Source organism: Rousettus aegyptiacus, unplaced genomic scaffold (genome assembly GCF_014176215.1).
Source record: "Rousettus aegyptiacus isolate mRouAeg1 unplaced genomic scaffold, mRouAeg1.p scaffold_m13_p_3, whole genome shotgun sequence".
Classification (NCBI taxonomy): Eukaryota; Metazoa; Chordata; class Mammalia; order Chiroptera; family Pteropodidae; genus Rousettus; species Rousettus aegyptiacus.
Window position 1 is genome coordinate 15,001,584 of NW_023416306.1, and position 18,411 is coordinate 15,019,994.

An 18,411-nucleotide genomic window follows, 5' to 3' on the forward strand; every position below is an offset into this window, starting at 1 on the left:
TGAACTTCCACTTCATCTTCATTTTGCTACAGCCACACCAGCTGCCGACTCCTCCAACAACCTGGGGTTCCTCTCTCCTCAGGGCCTCTGCACTTACTGCTCCCCATGCCTGGAAGGCTCCTCCCCCAGGTCTGTGTTCCATAAGCCAGTTCCCTCTCATTATTCAGTTCTCAGCTCAGACTTGCTCTCCACTGGAAGGCCTTCATGGACAAACCCGTCTAAAGCACCCACATCCCCCACCACATTAGTCTTTTTCACATTATCCTCCTGTATTATTTTTCGCATTTACCATTATCTAATATTTTGTTTACTTTTTGATTAGCTTTATGCAAGCCAGGACTTGACCCTCTTGCTCATCTTAATAACCTTAGCTCCCAAAATAATTCCAGGCACATAGTTTATGCTCAATAAGTATTTGTTAAATACATGAATGAAATAATGTGTAACTGAGTATATCCAGCTATACAGGACACCACTGGGGTTCACTTCTCAAGCCCTGGACTCAGACCGCTCTCTTCTGCTGTAACTATGAGACCATGGAAACATACACAGTCTATGTCTCAGTTTCCTCATTGGTGAAATGTGGGTGATGATAATCCCCGCCTTCCAGGCTTGCTTGCCTGTAAATTTACAGATTAAGTGAAAAGTGTCCAGGAGACAGTTGGTGCTCAGTAAATGCTTTATAATGATCATTCTTTATTTTCTAAATTATTTCTTCTATCGCCTGAGTTTCCTCGACCACTACTGTGCTGTGATTTTTTTCTCCTTGCATCGATTATCCAAGGCCCTCTCCGAACTCACAGCCTGGTACTCTGTTTTCTTGCCATGCTGCAGGTTCACTCTGTATGCTGTGGATACGCGAGGGAGGCACTCAGAGCTTAGCACAGTGACCCTGAGGACAGCTTGTCCACTGGTGGATGACAATAAGGCAGAAGGTAGGTGGCCCATTTCTTCATTTCCCAGGTAAGTCTCATATTATCTCTAAGTTCTGTACCCAACAGTCCCTAACCACCACTCCTCCCCCTCCCCCACATATTGGCATTAGGAGAAGAAAGTGAAAGAACTGAGGGACTAGGAGGATCATGTTGCGCAATGAAGCAAAGCCGTGAAGGAAACCGAGAATGGCCAACAATATCTTTGTCAGTGAAAAGACTTGCTCCTCTGTTAAGGAGTTTGTCTATGTTTTGACTTAGATGCATGGAATGATGGAGGGCCAGAGCCCATGGCTATATCCTGAGCCTTAGGCTAGACTTCTCAGAGACCAATCACTTTCTTCCACTTCAGTGTACACTGGAGCTGGCAAATCAGGGGCACCTAGAAGACCACTTCATCTTGCTGTGCCTGTGCAGACATCGTTAGCTGATCACAGATGACTTTCCCATCCAGCTCGAGAGTGGCCTCAGAATTTTCAGCTCAGAGCTTCAGTCAGTGACTGTCAGGCAGAGTTTAATCAGCAAGATTAAACCATTTTGCTGCTTCTGGTTGATGAAGTGGTAAATATCAGGCGAAACACCTGAAAAAATAGAACCGATCAAACAGGTCTGCCAGAAACTTCGTTCCTAGGCCACATATAGTTGCAGGCTCTGCGTCAGGACCGGCAAAAATGTGACCGTAGCTCATGAGTCCTGATTCACCTCAAGTCGAGCAAGTACAAGAACACCGGCAAAGCAAAGCAGAAGGGATATGGCCTCTGCCTTTTAGGAGTTCACATTCCAGAGAGAGAGAGAGGCATTTTTACAAAAGGCTCAATAATCAGCTGGATAATAAATGTTTTGTGTGCTACTAGACAAGAGGAGATGATGAACTATTGAGTTTCAAAGGCAAGGGGATTTGAGATATTTTCCAGATATTTATTATTATTAGCAGTAGTAGTAGTAGTCATAGTAGTAGTAGTAGTATTTTAAAATAACACATGCACATGGCTTAAAAAATTTTTTTTAATAAAAATTAGAGTAGAAAATAGGGCATAGTAAATGTTCCTCTCACCCTGACCTCAAGTCCCCCAGATTCTCCTAGAGGGAACTGTTGTTAGCAGTGACTTACGGACATATATAAATTTTAATCGGAGTCTTCAAAGGTGAAAAATGTGCTTTCTGCTCAGGAGAAATTCAAGCCATGATGAATTTAAGTTACATCAGTTGTAGGAATGGCTGGAGGAGTATGAATGGTTGTGAATGGCAAGCAGGAGAGTCTGGGTTTTCTTTGAAAAGTCTTTGAATGGAGACCTATCGGACATGATCACAGAAATATGTTGGAAATATGGCAGAGGAGAGACAGAAGGAGACTGTTGAGATGAGCCCAGGACAGTTCGCTTAAGCCTCTGCACTTGTTTGAAAATTTATGTTAAACCGTGGGCTCAGAACTTACGTTAATTTTAAACTTGACAGTAATTTTGTGCCAGGCCCCGTGTCAGGCACTTTACACTCGCTTTTCAATTTAGTCTTCCCAGTGCACTTCAGAGCAGACATTCTTATTCATAAGAAACACAGCTAGTCAGTGACATATTCAGGATAAAATTAAGGTTCCTCCACCCCCACCTTCCTCAAAGACCAGGCAGGATCCTGCACAAACATACCTTCCTCGTTGCGAGGCGTGTTTCCAGCCTCACTTTTTCCTGCTGTCCAGTGATCTACGTCTGTACTTCTTCCCCCTCAGAGATAGCCGACAAGATCTACAATCTGTACAATGGGTACACGAGTGGAAAGGAGCAGCAGACTGCCTACAACACACTGATGGAGGTCTCGGCCTCAATGCTATTCCGAGTCCAGCACCACTACAACTCGCACTACGAGAAGTTCGGCGACTTCGTCTGGAGGAGCGAGGACGAGCTAGGGCCCAGGTACGAGCGTGTCATTGTGAGCAGAGGGGCGAGGTGTTCTTGCTTCCATTTGACTTGACTTAACCCTGTTTCACACAGGCTGAGAATGGGCCTTAACCAATAAATGAGGGTAGCAGTCACCTCAGTCGTGTCACAGCTAGATGGAGATGAGAAACGGGCAGGGAGAAAGAAAGAATCTTGAGATTCGAGCTTCGTGGACTCTTGGAACGTCAGGGAAGAGAGACGCATCATGCTCTTTTGATCAATCACTCTCTTCGCCCGACTTCCACCTCCAGTTTTAGAGATGGGAAACTTAGGCTCCTCGAGGGATGTGTCTCACTCAGGATCCCCGAATGGCGGTAGGGTCATGGCCCCTGTTCCAGGGTTCCTCCCACTCTTTCGTATTTCTTTCTTAGATTCACCTCTTACTGAAAATATATTTGAAAAGAAAGCACCATATCATCTTATAAAGGGGAAAGTCGCACCATTTAACCTCAATATAAAATTAAATCTGAACATTCAACACAATGGGAAAAAAAAAAAAAAACAACAAAGAAAAGAGTTTTTCTGGAATGAAACCCGATAGTGAGGACAACTAACTACTACATTCATAAATTCAACATGTATTAGGGCATGATTTTTGTCACCTGCAGTCACTTTGCCAAACCCTGTTCTGGATGCCATGGAGGATTCAAACATAATTAAGACAGAGTTGCCATCTTCTGAAGCTTAACGAAGTGGCATATGAAGTGGTGGCTGCCTTGCACCTAAGAACAATCCATTCATTTAATTATTCAGCATATACCCAGTAGTACATCTTACAAGCTATTGGTTGACCATGCAATAGTAAAAAGGTGGATCGGCCCCTACCTCCACATAGCTTACTGTTGCAGGTAATTAAACCAGAAATTGCAGAGAATAGGAATAGTAAGTGTCACGAAGCAGAATAGGGCCATTTATGGAGGTGAGGCGTAGACACCTTCATAACTGGTCTAGGTAACCCAGTGAAGCCTTCCCAAGGGCCGAGACTCTGAGACATAGAGGCTTCTAGGGGTCAGGCAGGTGGAGATTGGAGGATTTGAGGAAGAGAGACTCACCCAGGAAATACTCAGAGGAGATAATATTACTTTAGAACCAGGTTCTTCTCTCAAATTTTAATAATTTGCCTGAAATATTTATGATTTTTGCCATATCACTCACTATACCCTGTGTACCTATTTGTTGTATATTTCTTTCTTAGATTCACTTCTTTTTGAAAATATATTTGAAAAGAAAGCACTCTATCATCTTGAAAAGGGGAAAGTAGCACCATTTAACCTCAATAGAAAATTAAAGCTAAATATTCAACACAATGGAAAAAACAAACAAACAAACAAACAAACGATGTTCGATCCTGGCAGAACCCAAGCCTCTCCCTTTGAAAAGGAGTAAGCAAGTGTGAGAGAAGTACTACAGACACAGAGCTAGACCAAAACTTCTATTATTTTTTTTAAGTCATCTAGAGGAAGGGAAAAGAATGAAAAAGGGAATCTAGCCATTTTCCCCAGCGTGATTCATTGTCGTTTAATCCTAGCTCTATGATCATCTTGAGGACCACCTAAAATCCCTTCCTCTGCCCCAGGGGAAGTCCTTCTACACGTTGGTAAACACTGTGTGGAGGAACGGAAAGAATTTCCATGCAGTTGGAGCAAAATGTGTGACAGCAGGAGTGGTCGAAGATAAGAAGGGCAGGTCAGCGGGGGCCAGTCCTGCATGCCTGCTAAGTTGGGTTAAAGAGTTCGGATTATCTCCCTAGGGTAGTGAGAAGCTTGTCAAGTGTTTTTCACAGGGGAGCTGTGTCATCAGATCTTTCAGAGAGAAAGATGTTGCTCTGACTGCAGTTAGAAGTGTGGACTGGAGGGGTCCAGACAGGAGGGAAGCAGTGAGGCCCTAGAAGCTGTTGTGATGATAATTCAGGGGAGACAGTGTTGGGTTCTAGGGCAGAATCGTGTCTGCGGCATGGGAGGGAATTGCATGAGTTCCTGAAATACTCAGTGGACAGCGTGTTGTGTTTTTAAAGACTTGAAAATTATCCTGTAAGCTGGGCAAAATAGGGTAGCCTCCCCATTTATAAATGATAAGGAATGGGAGGGCCCCATAGGGTTAAATGAGCTGTCCAGAGTGGCAGTTTATTTTTTTATGGAATCTAGTTCTGCCCTGAGCTTTCACCCTGAGCCCTTAGAACACTTGCAATACCCTTCCATGGATTTGAGGCCATCAGGGAAAGAGATGAGAGCTCGATCAAGGGATAAAAGGGACCTCTCCCTGGGTTCCGTACTATCAGTTCTCTTGGGCCCTGGGCTGTAATTTTTTTCCTTTCTTATGAAAGGAAGGTTCTTCAGAGAAAAGCTAAATTAAGAGGGCAGACAGGCAGAAGCACAGAGCCCCAGATGAAAGATGCTGCCTGAGTCACCTCGGCTGCCATCTTCCCCGAGGACGGGGTGTTTGCGTGGAAGCTAACCCAGAGCTCCACCCCTGACTTTGTCTCTGCAGCCTTCTGGGATCCTTCGTGACCCAGAGCATAAACCTTCTGGAAAGGCTGCCTGACTGTCCGCGGAGACAGGACAGCCTTCTCCGTAACAGATTGTGATAACCCGCCAACCTCCGGCTAACTAGTCACCAGCTCCTGTGGGCCAATCCCCATCAGTGTCACACAACTTCTTCCTCTTTTGGTCTTTCCGGTCTCTAGAAGGCATCTGACATTCCTCCAACGTGCCACACTGGCATATCAGAAGGAATCAGGGCAGATGCATCCTAATTCATCCTGGCACTGCTAATAAACTCACTATGCATCCTTGGGCTCTGGTCCTCTCTGGCCCTCAGTCTCCTATAAAATGATCAAGATGAGCTGATATAGTGGTACTTACTTTTTTTTTTTTTCTGGCAGTGGAAAATTTGTTTCCTAAGTAAATCTTACATAGGATCCTAGGCCTTAGCCAGAGCGTCATCTCCTTAGAATATCCTCAATATTTCTATTCGCTCACTCTATCACACCCTCGCGTTTTAAGTTTCTGCATCGTACCTACTAGTTTTAGCATCCTGTATTGCATATGTCTTCACTTATGCATTATCTCTTTTCCCCACTACAATGCCAATTTATTTGTAGCTAGTGATCCGTTATGTCCTATTCATTCTTGTAAGTAGGTGCTAAATCGTTACTTGTTAAATAATTGGATAACAGGATAGTTGATGTGTGGACCAGATGACTACAGAGTTGTTCTGGTAGAAGTTAGGCTGGGGCGATTTGGAGCTTCACCTCCTGCATTTCCTCTTCAATTCCCCACCATTACCCAGCGACAGATAGGTCTCTCTGAGCTATTAAGGACCTTTTTAGATCACAGTGGGAAACAATTGAATTCCATGAACTCTAAGATCTTTGTAGCTTAAAAATAGCGTCCTAAAAAAAAAAATACATTTTCCTTTCAAGTAGTTAAGAGACTTGAGGAGACCTCACTTCATTAATTTATTGATTTATTGGTTCATTTAATGCACTCACTATGTGCCGGATGCCATGCCATAGGCTGGAAATACCTGAGTGAAGAAGACAGCTTCTGTCATTACAAAGCTCAACATCTAGTGAGAAAAAGATGGGTCAGCAGGCAGTTGTAGCATAACACGGCACAAGAAGCATGCTATGGAAAGAAGGTAGGTGGTGTGTTTTAGAGCTGTGCTTCTCACACTTTAACCTGCATGAGAATCACCTGCGGGCCTTATTAAAATTCAAACCAACTCGGTAGTCCGGGATGAGCCTGAGACTCTGCATTTCTAGCAAGCTCTTAGGTGATGTCAGTGTTTCTGGTTCAGAAACACACCTTTGAGTGACAAGGATCTGGATGCTGAAAGCTGGTGCAGCTAATCCAGACCTGGAGCCCAAGGAAGCATTTCTGCAGAAGGAAGTGAAGTGTATGCTTAGAATTGAAAGATGGATAGGATTCCTCCAGTTTGAAGATGGGGAGTGTTCTCATCAGAAGGAGCAACCAGTGCAGACGAGAGAGGGCCAGGCAAGAGATATACTGCAGTTGAGAAGCATAAATCTCACTGGGCAGAGATTTCAAGGTTAGAGGGTAATGGGGTTGGCCAGAGAGTTCAGCAGAGGTCAAATTGCAATAGCTCTTATGGATTTTGTTCTTTCTCTCAAAAGCCAGGTCAAGTTTTTGAACAGAGGAGCTGTTTGAGCAAATGTGCCATTGCCTCTCAAAGGTTAGCAAAACTTTTGTGTGTATGGAAACTCAAAGTGTAAAGAAGAGAGAGCAAGACCGCCCCTGAGCCAGGAGCCTTGGGCTCATGTCCTGGCTCTGCCACCCACTTGCCATGTGACCTTGGACAAATTCCATGCCATTCCAGGCCTCGTTCATTACATAAAAGGGTTGGTCTCCAAAGCCAAGGAACCAGCAAGCCCGGGAGGATAGAGACCAGAGAACAGGCATGCCCTGAGTGTCCTTTCGCCTCCAGCCTAGCACCTCCTATGGCTCGGGGCCCTCGGGTGGCTGCAGTGATAAGAGCATTTCTCAGGAGCACATCGCGGGATGAGCTCTAGTAGGATTCCCTTGGTCTGTAATCATCAGACCCTGGTATCTATTGTCACATACCCCCATAAAATTTAATGACAAAAGGGCATAACTTACCTCTGCCTAATAAATCTATCAGGCCAATGTCCTCCAGAGCCTGGTTCCTGTGGCAACAACAGATGACTTCAAACAGCTGCTCAGAGGAGACCTGCTGGCACCCAGCTGTCCTAGCCATACGGTTACTATTAGGAGACTTGAAAAACTGAGCTCATAGGTGGCCCAGGACCAGAATTTTCTCCATTCGGAACATCCTTGACTACTCTTGGGCTTCTTAATCTTCTCAGTTATATTTGACTGAAATGATAGAATAAGGAGAAGAGACTAAGTACTAGAAGAGATTTTGTTTCGGTAGAACCCATCCGTCTCGACTAGGAATGGTATATTGGTGATGTCAGCCCCTCTCTCTTCCATGGCAGGCATTTCTGATAGATCACAAAAGCCATCACAGGCTTGGTCAGCCTGGGATCTCTCTCAGTATAACCAGACAGGAAGCTTTTCCCATCTGAGGAGTTGGCACATTCTGTGAACACAGTGGGCTGTGTCCTTAGTGAAAACAGTCAAGCCTGGGTTGTCACTGTGTAGTCTCAGTTGAAGATTTCATGAGCTCCTTCCTTAGATATCTTGAATTAACTCTCTTACGATTTCTAGAACATTGGGGAAAAGAGCAAACTTAGGCTTCCAGGGCCATATTCCTATAATATTGAGTGCATTTAAAAATTTTTTGCTTTTATATTTTGACATTTCTAGAATCAGGATGGATTATACACAGTGAGTATGTACATTAAGTGTTGTATTCTTTCTTCTTGATAGGCTGTTATTAAATCGATAGCATCTCTTATAATTGAAGATATCTTAAAATGGATAAATCCAAACAACACATACTATGACTTTGAATAAGTATCCCATAGATCAGTTTCACCACTGATAATATAGCAAAATTGTTTATTATCTTGAATTTTTCATTAGTTCCAAACTGAAATAGTTTTGAGTTAGTTGAGACTCAACTCATTCTTACCGTCAGTTTAGGAATGACTTCTTGGGAAATTCTCGTGCTTTCTTGCAAGAGAATGAGGAGGAGACAAAACCAAATGTAAATATTTTCACTAGTCACCTTAAAATCACATTTTAAACATAGTATTGAGGATGTATATACAGAGAGAGTAACTAGGATTCTGGTGTTCTCTTTAGTGCAGGTGTTCTGATTAAATTTGGTGTGAATTTATTCTGAAAAAAACTCCACTGAACTACTGGGAAGCCATAAAACTATAGTTTCATTGCACAGATTCATCATACCAACTTTAAATATATGCATATGGAAGCATGTTTTCAAAGTGGAGATATCTTTGCTGTATGTCGTTCTGAAAGTAATTCTTGCTCCTTCTGGAACATTCAGATGATTTAGATGTACAAAAAGTGGAAAGGGGAAAGTTTGCACTTCTGAACCCTGTAATCCCAACCCAGAGATAAAATCATCAATGGTGGCTTATACCTTTCCAGATACAGATACAACACCGATAGGCACGTGAGTAGGGAAACTGACACAGACTTCAGGACATGTCTGCATCTACAACCACAGCTCCGTTCCCACCACCTCTGCTACGTTTAACAAGCATATACACTGTGTTCTGTTATCTGACTGTTTACACTTAACAATGCAAGGCTTTTCCTAGGGATTCGTATGTAAATATGTTGCCTTTTTGACGGGCCCTTTAGCCATGCACTTACATAAATGCAGTCCTCAGCTAAGGACCAACTAGGTTTCTTCTAACTTCTTTGCTTTTATAAACAAATCTCTTTATACATTCAATTTGGTCCGCTTGCTTATTTCCTTAGTTCTACATGCTGCTCTTGTGACATTTGATCCCCGTTATCAACCCCTACTGGAGAATTGCTATGTTTTGAAAGCTAACGACCAAGAATTTCCCCAGTTCAAGTTAATTCACCTATATTAATTATTAGGCATTTTACAGCAACTGATTCTTCTAGATAATCAGTTGCTGCACACTGTCTAAAAAGCAGGTGGTAAATATTAGTTGAGCAACTCTTATGGGCCCAGTCATTTATATCTCACATCATCTCCTGAACAATCGATTTTGAAGTTTAAGCCACAGAGAGTAAGTAGAGTTAAGTCAGTTGTTCAAGGTTACATGGCTAATAAGTGTCAGAGCCCAAATGCAAAACATTGTCTTCTGATATCAAACCTGTGTCCTGTCCATCATAACGCATGGTGTCCCAATATATGTGTACAACTAAGGGAGGTGCACTATGAGTCTCAACAGACAAACAAACAGAATGCTTCAGCAACAAAAGGAAAAGCATGATTTATGGAAGCTGGGACGGTCTGAAAGCCCTCACGGAGAAGACACTATAGCATGACTTTGAAGCATGATTAGACCTCAATGAACATAGTTCTCTCATCTAAAGAACTCAGTGTTTTGTCAGTTGTGTCATACCAGGTTCATTGGTGACGTGCTCATCAGATGCTCAGCAGATGGTCTTTCTCTGCGAGTCAAGCCCCTCATTCCTTTTAGACTAAAAACAAACAAAAATAACAAAAATCTACTTTAGCTCCCACTAGTATCAGAATCTGCTATGATCTGAATGTTTGTGTCTCTCCCCCAAATCTTGTTGAAACCTAATCCCCAATATGATGGTGTTAGGAGGTGGAGCATTAGGTCATGAGATGGAGCCCTCGTGAATGGGCTTAATGCCCTTAAAAATGAAACCCCAGAGAGATCCTTTGCCTCTTTCATCAAATGAGGACACAGTGAGAAAGTGCCCTCTGTGAACCAGGAAGAGGGTCCTCACCCCCTACCACATTGTATCTGCCAGTGCTATGATCCTGGACTTCCCCGCATCCAGAACTGTAAGAAAAGAATTTTTGTTGTTTATAAGCCAATTCACCTGTGATATTTTGTTCAAGCAGCCCTAATAGACTAAGACAGACTCCTCGAGTTGATCATCTCCAGTGAGGAGGAACCCACTGGAAATATGGAAGGACTCATTCTACATTTAGAGTTTTTTATCCATTGAGTCAAAATTTGCCTTCTGTCATTTTGGCTTCATCAGTAACATTTGGGAACCTTGCAGCAGAGATCCGAGATCTTCTTCTCTCACTCTGTTAACCCTTGTCAAATCATATAACCAGGCTGAGGCTCACTTTTACCATCTGAAGACTGGGAATAAAGCGCACACTTTAGAATCGGGGTGAGAATTACATTTAAGATGATGTTGTGTAGGTTTCTGGCACACAGTAGTACTCAATCAATTGTAGTCATTATCATCTCTGACCCTCAGTCCTTCCCACCACTTGTCTTCAGTTACTAGAACATCATAACAATTTGCCTAAATCCCCCCTTCACATTCCATTCCTGCTTTGAGCAGTTCTGCAGAAGACTTGCTTTCAAGATGTCCTTCAGCATCATGATCCAGCTGCAGTTTGCATATGCCTCTCTTACCAGAAGTGACTGTGGCTCTCTAGATGTGGCCTGACCAGGGCAGCATGAATGAAATCCTTACTCCTCTTAACCTGTCCTCCCCACTTCTGGAGGTCGTTTTCCAGTTTTTTGCAAGCACGTCATGCCCTCTTTTCTCATGAAGCTTGAGGTCAGCTAACACAGACATTTAAGCTCAACTCAAGGAGGCAGGGAGGAGGGAGAGAGGCCAACAGGAATGTGTCCTTACTGCCTCTTCTCTTTCTCTCCATTCCAAGGACATCTTAGAAATTAAGTCTCCATCCGATAACTAACTGTGTCAACAGCTGACTGGGTAGTAGTGCTGGGAATAGAATAGTTGGTTAGAGGTTCTACAATTCCTTGGCAAAGTAGCATTCGATCCCAGCTCCTGACTCCTGCATGAGCCTTCCCTGTCTTCATCTCACCTGCTAATACAACCATAAATTAATGTGCAGTGACCCTCTTACATGTCTGGCTTCCTGTTCCAGTGGGTTTGAGTCCTGTCTACAGTGTGGAAGATTTCATTTCTGGTATTTAAAAAAAGTGGTCACTCTGGCCTATGATCTCTCCCTCTCGGGAAAACTTGGAGCCTCCCTGGCCTTCAATTTTTGTGTCTCTTATCACCTGCAGTTTATTACCCAGCATTCTCGCCATTCGTCTCTCACACCCTCTCCTCCTCTCTAGCCTTTGAACACCCCCAGCCCGTCTCTTCATGGCTTCACCCTCTGAATTCTTCTGTCTTCGTTGTCTAAATGCAAACCAAACTGCTGAGGCATCACATGTGCTCAAAAAAGAGCAGGAACCAGTTAAGCAAACTGACATTGGGGTGGTGCCTATGGCGTACAGATTCCTGTGCTGGATTTCTGTGATAGCCATTTTATTTCAGCCTAACAAAAGCCCTACAAGATGTGCATCTCCATTCCATTTTACAGATGATGAAACTGAGGCTCATGGAGAAGTGACTTACCCTAATGGACTCTGACGCCTGTGAGCTTTCTATTATAACATGCTCCTCTGAACCTGGGCTAACATTTAGTGAGAACTAAGCAAATTACTCAGGTCATCTTATCCTCCCCAAAATGCTGTTATTATTCCCATTCTACTGATGTGGTAGCTAAGAGTTAGTGGTGTTGAAGAACTTGCCAATGTCTCACACAGACATTAAGTTATAGAGCTAAGATCGAATCTGAGGTTTCAGAGCCAATTATTTCATCTCCACTCTGTACAATCAGGAGCCCTGGCTCTAGCTTTGCCCTTGTCACTAAGTTGTTTCTCTAGGCAAATTATTTTCTCACTTCAAACCTTAGTTCCCCCATCTGAACAAAAGGAGGCTTGGTCCAGTTGAGTTCCAGGATTCTCTCAGAGGAAGTGGCTAGGCCTGTGAAGACAAAACATTTGGGCATTTTGGAGGAATTGCCCCCTTCTAGCCTAATTTTGTTTTTGTGGCTTATTTTTGTGACTGTCTGGATCAGACAATGATTCTCCATTGCCCCACAAATAAATACTTCACCATGGCATAGAAAAGTCTGAATAGACTGATCTTTGCCAACTGTCTGGTATCTTACCCATTCTTTACACTGACCATTTTAAACTACTGGTGGTTTCTGTTGTCTCCAGTCTAATTTCAGAGGGGCTATTCCCTCTGCTTCCCCATCTACCTCAAAAATTTAATTATTAAAGACCTAGCTTAGATGTTACATCCTCTTAGAAGACTTCTCTGAGCTCCAAAACTAATAATTAGATGCCCACTCTAGATATTTCCATAACACCCAGCATTCTGTGCTTAAATTAGAGGCTGTTACTATTTTTGTGTGTCTGTCTCCCGCTGTTGACTTATAGATACTTGAATTTTAAACCAGTACACAAATAATGATTCTGGTGGTGGCGGCAATGGTGATGATGGTGGCAATACTTTCTAACACAAATGAGGTCTTTACTAGGTGCCAAACGCTTTCCTAAGAGTTTTACATGTATTAACTTACTTAATCTTCACTCTAACTCTAGGAGGTAGGCAAATGTTAGTCCCTTTTTTAAAAGAGAAAACAGAAAAAGTGGCTCTTTAAAGACACGGAGCAAACGAGCAAACCAGGACCTCTAAGAACAATGAGAGGAAACACTGAACACCTGGATGTGTTCCCGGCTTCGTTTCTTGCTGTCAGTCTTATCCTCCCCCAGTTCAGTTCTCCTCAAGGCAACTCGAAGTGTTTTTGAACCATCCAGCTCTGAACCTGTTACTTCACTTCTGGAAATGCTTCAGTAACTCCCCTGCTTACCCCTGAGAAAATAATCATAGGTAATGTTTATTGAGGGCTTATTATAGATTAATTAGTACTTTTTGATTTTTAAGATTACCCTTTGTGATAGATACAGTAGAGCTATCACTACCATTTTATGGGTAAGGAAATGGAGACACAACTGGTTAATTTCTATCAATATCACAGAATTAGTAAGTGGCCAAGCTGGGATTTGAACCTAAGCGGTCAGGTTCTAGAACCTGCATGGTGTTCCATTACTTTATACACTGGTTTCCAAGCACCAATGGCCTGGCCCCTGCCACGTCTCCATCTCTCACTGCGTTCCCACTTGCGCACTGGATTCCCACCATGAATTCTCAGAACATCCGTGCAATCCCTTATTTCTGCCTTTACTTGTGCCTCCTGCGATGTCTCTGCCATCTTCATTACCTGACTTCTACTCATTTATGAGACTCAACGCAAGTTCCCCTTCTACTAGGATGTCTTTTTGGATGTCCCCAATGCTACCTAGGTACCCATGCCGTTTTCCCACAGGTCCCATGCTTCCTTTTATCACTGTTCTTGTCAACCTGTGTTGTAACTTTTAACTTGTCCATCTTTACCACTGGATGGGAAACTCGGCCCTGTAATAAATGCTCAGTAAATGAGCAACCAATGACTTTATCCCCTTTAACTTCTCAACAGCCCTATTTTTCAAGTGAAGAAACAAGCTTAGAGACATTAAGTAAGTTTCCCAAGGACGTTGAGCTATTAAGGAACATAGCGAGAACTCAAAGGATGGGGGGTGAGAAATAAACTCCTCAGCTCCTCTTGAGGAGCTCCTGCCAGAGGGAAGAGAGGACTGTGGGTAGAGCAGCAACTCACCTCGAATGTGATTATGGAGCTATGGATTCTTGTCACCATAGGAAATATTCCACCCAAGTCATGAACTACACAAAGACGACTTTTTGAAAGGCACCTCATAAATCATGCCCACAAAATGTACACACATAAGACAGGCCCTTTTCCAGCTGCCACACAGGTGCCTAACACAGTCTCCCATTTGTGGAGTCTGTTGTCATAAAAAGCCCTACCTCCTGGGGTCTCAGAGGGACATGGAGAAGACAGGCAGAGAGAGCCTATAGTTTAGCCTCTCGGGATTCCTGGACATCTGGAATATGCTAAGATGCAGAGAAAAGTAGATTCCATGCAAGGACATATGGACAGTGACACTGACTTGTGGTATCACCTGGGGAAAGGACATTCCTTTCCCTCTCTAAGCCTCAGTTTCCACGTCTTTAATGAGAGTAGGTTAGACAAGGTTATTTGTTCTCAGCTGGGCTGATTTTGCTCCCCAGAGGACATTTGGCAATGTCTAGAGACATTTTATTGTCATGTCTGAGGAGGGGTCTGCTGTTAGCATCTGCTGGGTAAAGACCCAAGGGTGATACCGAACTTCCAACAAAACAGCTCCCACAACAAAGAATTATCCAGCCCAAATGCAATAGCCCTGTTATTGGGAACCCCCAGACTAGGTGACCTCAGAGATCCTTGCTAGCTTTAATTTTCTGCATATCCGTCAGATGGGTTCTCTCTCTGGTGCTGGATAAAGGGTTCTAGATAAGTTACTAATAATGATCACCACAGTACAGAGTGATTCTTGCTTAGACTAGTGATCAGTATGACCTTGATCCTGAAACATCATCATAACAATTCTTTATAACAGTAGCTGTCATTTAGTGGGAGCTTACTCTACACCAGGCTTTGGGCATTCCTCATAGTTAATCTCACTACCAACTTTGGAAGGTAAGACCACCATCACTATTTCAGAGATGAGAAAAATGAGATACAGGGAAATTCTGATTATGGCTTTGACATAAGATTTCCAAATATCTTGACTGTGAGTAAAGAGTAAAAGAGAATTGGGGAAACATGAAAGCAGCCAATTAGAGAAGTGCTTGTAGGTAGTCAAGACTAATTCCAAATGCCCAGCTCCAGTGGTCAACTTGATGTTTGACGTTGGTCAAGTAATTTCATTCCTCTGAGCCTTGGGCTTCACACTTATTGTGAGTGGAAAGAATGATGTGTGTGGGCTGTTCTAAAGATAAAACAACATTTTTAACATGTATGTAAAGTACCTACCCAATTTCTAGCCTTTTTAAATGTCAGTAAATTTTAGTCATTATTATTGTTGTCGTTTATCATTATTGTAGTAATTCCCACGTGGTCAGAATCCAAGGGCTGGTGACCTTCTCACTCCTAAGGCTTTCATATCTTAGAACTGAAAATGCTAGGTCAAAAGTCATACCTCTTTTTCAGTCTTTACTCATTGCACAATGGAAGAGGACAGGTTCTAGGGTGATTTTTGAATAGGTGATTGAAATACCAAACTCAGGTCAGGAAATTGGTAGGACAAGAAGTCCTCATTTGTCTGTCGACCTTTATCACCACTCAAAGGCTTGACCCTTGATCAGGGCTTCTCCCTTCATCACTGCCTCCTCCTACCTTTCAGGAAGGCCCACCTGATCCTGCGGCGGCTGGAGAGGGTGAGCAGCCACTGTTCCAGCCTCCTGCGAAGCGCCTACATCCAGAGCCGCGTGGACACCGTGCCCTACCTTTTCTGCCGCAGCGAGGAGGTCCGGCCTGCGGGTATGGTGTGGTACAGCATCCTCAAGGACACCAAAATCACGTGCGAGGAGAAGATGGTGTCCATGGCCCGAAACATGTATGGGGAGTCCAAGGGCCGGTGAGGGAGGGCAGCACCCTCCGTGAGCACAGAGACCCTCCGTGGGAGGGGGCGCAGTACTCTCATGGACCCTGGGGCCTGGGTGGGCTGGGGGACAGCTGAGGATGGGCTTGGCAAGTGAGGCTTGCCAGCAAGGCCAAAGCAAACTCTTTCTCTGTGGATAGCCGACAGAGAACTTTGTAACCACTGGAATTATCCATTTTTCTCTATCTTTTATTTTTTTCTAAGATATTATTTGACTCTATCGACGTCTCTCCTTTTTAAACGTTTTCTTATGGATGGCGGTCAATTCAAGGCAGGACCTTTCAGGTGGAGACCAAGCGGCCTTTCCTCTTCCTCCTTCCTGCTGCCACACTCAGCTTCCCTCCTGCCATGGACCCCGGAGGAGACCTAGGAGAGACAATTGGACCTCTTCAGCATCAGGAAGGAGGCCCTAGGATTATTGCAGTGAGGAAGCTTGGGTCTTTAGGACTTTTTTTTTTTTTCCAGATGTTATTGAGTTTGCAGGACCCCTGCCTCTTCCTGCTACCTGTGGGTCTGCCCAGAGTCTCTGCAGGACTTTCCATGCATTAAAAATTCCTCTTGTCTCTCTTTCTGTTTGGTTAGTGTTTCTTACCATTGGGGGCACCTCTGTTTATCCACTCAACAAATATTTATTGTTGATTATAGGCCAGTCACTGGGCATGGAACTAAAGACAGAGAAGCTCCCTGCTCTCAGGGAATTTACCAGCCAATGGAAATTATAGAAAAGCAATCTGGTGATTTCAGGCTGTGGTAGGGGAAGAATGGAGGTTCTTTGAACTTTTCGTTGGGTTGTTAAACCAACTGGAGGGGTCCTGAAATGCTTTCTTAAAAAAGCAATACCAAAGGATGAGGAGGAGTAAGCCATACAGGGTGAAGAAGGATGAGATTTACTCCAGGCAGATGGGAAAACATGAGCAGAAGTCCAGAGATAAGAGAAAACATAATTCATTCAAGGGCTAAAAGCACTTTCATTGGGAATAAAGTAGGAAGTAGGAATAAAGTAGGTAGCAAGAGGTTAGGCTGGGAACCAGGAAGAGCTTGGGAAGGCTCGGACAAAAAGTTTGACAGCATTTGAAGTACCTGAGAGCCACTGTAGAATATTAACAAGGGAGTGAAATAGTCAGCTTGCTCTTTGTGAAAAACCACTCCAGCTACAGGATGAAGGTTGGACTGGAGAAAGCCCCATAGAGAGAGGGTGAGTGACTGTTGTCATTTTCCAGGCAAGAGGTGATGGCAGTTTGGATCCTGGGGTCATAGGGGATACAGTCCACCTTTGAAATCTTTTAAATGACAATTGAACTGCTTCTAATGAGTGACTTGGAAGGGTAATGGGTACAAAGCAGCATTATAGATTCCTAAAATCCTGGCATTAGCTCAGAGAAGCTAGCTGACTACAAGAAGTGGGATATAGGTCAAGTATTTCATAATGCAAGGATGACACCTATTAAAGAGAAGAGTGTAGGGCACTGTAGGGAGTCAGAGAGAAAAAGATACTGAATATCAGTAAAGATGAGCAGTTAAAAATATGCCTACTTCTCAATACTGATGAGTGCTGGCGAGATCAGCAGTTCCATTCCTGAAAATCTAGGGTGGTTTCCACCACCACATTGCCCTCTCTTCCTCAGACTTTAATCGACATGCGGAAACAAGGCAAAAGGAGATTCTTCCAAATGACTCAAGTACCTAGAGATCTGCTCAACTTCTACACTTAAGCTCAAAGGTCCTCTTTCAAAAAGTTATATTATTATTGGATTTATGATTCTGTAAGCATGTAGGTGGAGTTCAGCTGAACAATTTCCCCCTATGGTGTTGACTCTTCTCTTCCCAGGGGCAATATATTTAGAGAGGAACCAACATCTTATATATATTTTTTAAAAAAAGAAGAAGAAAAGTAATAACTACCATTCATTGAGTACTTGCATCTCTTTGTCAAATGCATGTTCACGTACCTCTCTGGTTTCAATCACCTTTTCCTGGCACTGTGTAGCCCATTGCCCTTCCCAGCCACCATAAGGCTCTCCAGAATGAGATTCCAGAAGCCTGACTAGATAGGTTGTGTGTGCATGTGTGTGTGCATGTGCATGCATGTGCGTGCACCCAGACATGACAGGAAAGGAGGTTAGACCAATATTTGTTAAGATGTTTCATCAGAAAGAGAACAACGAAAATTCTCGAAGTGCAAATGAGGCTTCTAGGTTCAGTACCTCAGCCTTTGTGTGGCCAGTTTGATTCATGTTCTGCCGTGGAAAATGCCAGGGGCTCATGTCCCACTGTGCTGGCAAAGAGGGGACGTTTCATGTGGCCTCCACATTGAATAAAGACATTGTGAACACACGGAGGTGTGTATTAGGAGTACACAGGAGATCACCCTTAGATGACTCCCATCTTCTATACAATCAGAAGCGTCTTCTCTGGGTAGGCTTTGTGATAGGGTGGACTGCCTGGACAAGTGCTGATAACTACCATTTAAGGAGTGCTTATCATATCAATGACTCTACACATGGACCTCATTTAACCATGTACAAAA

The 18,411-nt window shown here is 43.5% G+C and overlaps 1 protein-coding gene across 12 annotated transcripts in view; it reads left to right on the top strand.

The window, feature by feature from the left end:
- Nucleotides 1-16,453, top strand: part of ASTN2 (astrotactin 2) — a 900,155-nt gene extending 883,702 nt beyond the window's left edge. For all 12 annotated transcript variants that reach the window (XM_036238510.1, XM_036238511.1, XM_036238512.1 and 9 more), the window contains 3 exons: nt 835-935; nt 2,656-2,839; nt 15,627-16,453. In XM_036238510.1, the coding sequence (XP_036094403.1) occupies nt 835-935; nt 2,656-2,839; nt 15,627-15,864 (523 nt within the window). In that variant the 3' untranslated portion in view covers nt 15,865-16,453. The remainder of the gene's footprint in view (nt 1-834; nt 936-2,655; nt 2,840-15,626) is intronic.
- Nucleotides 16,454-18,411: the final 1,958 nt, after the last annotated feature.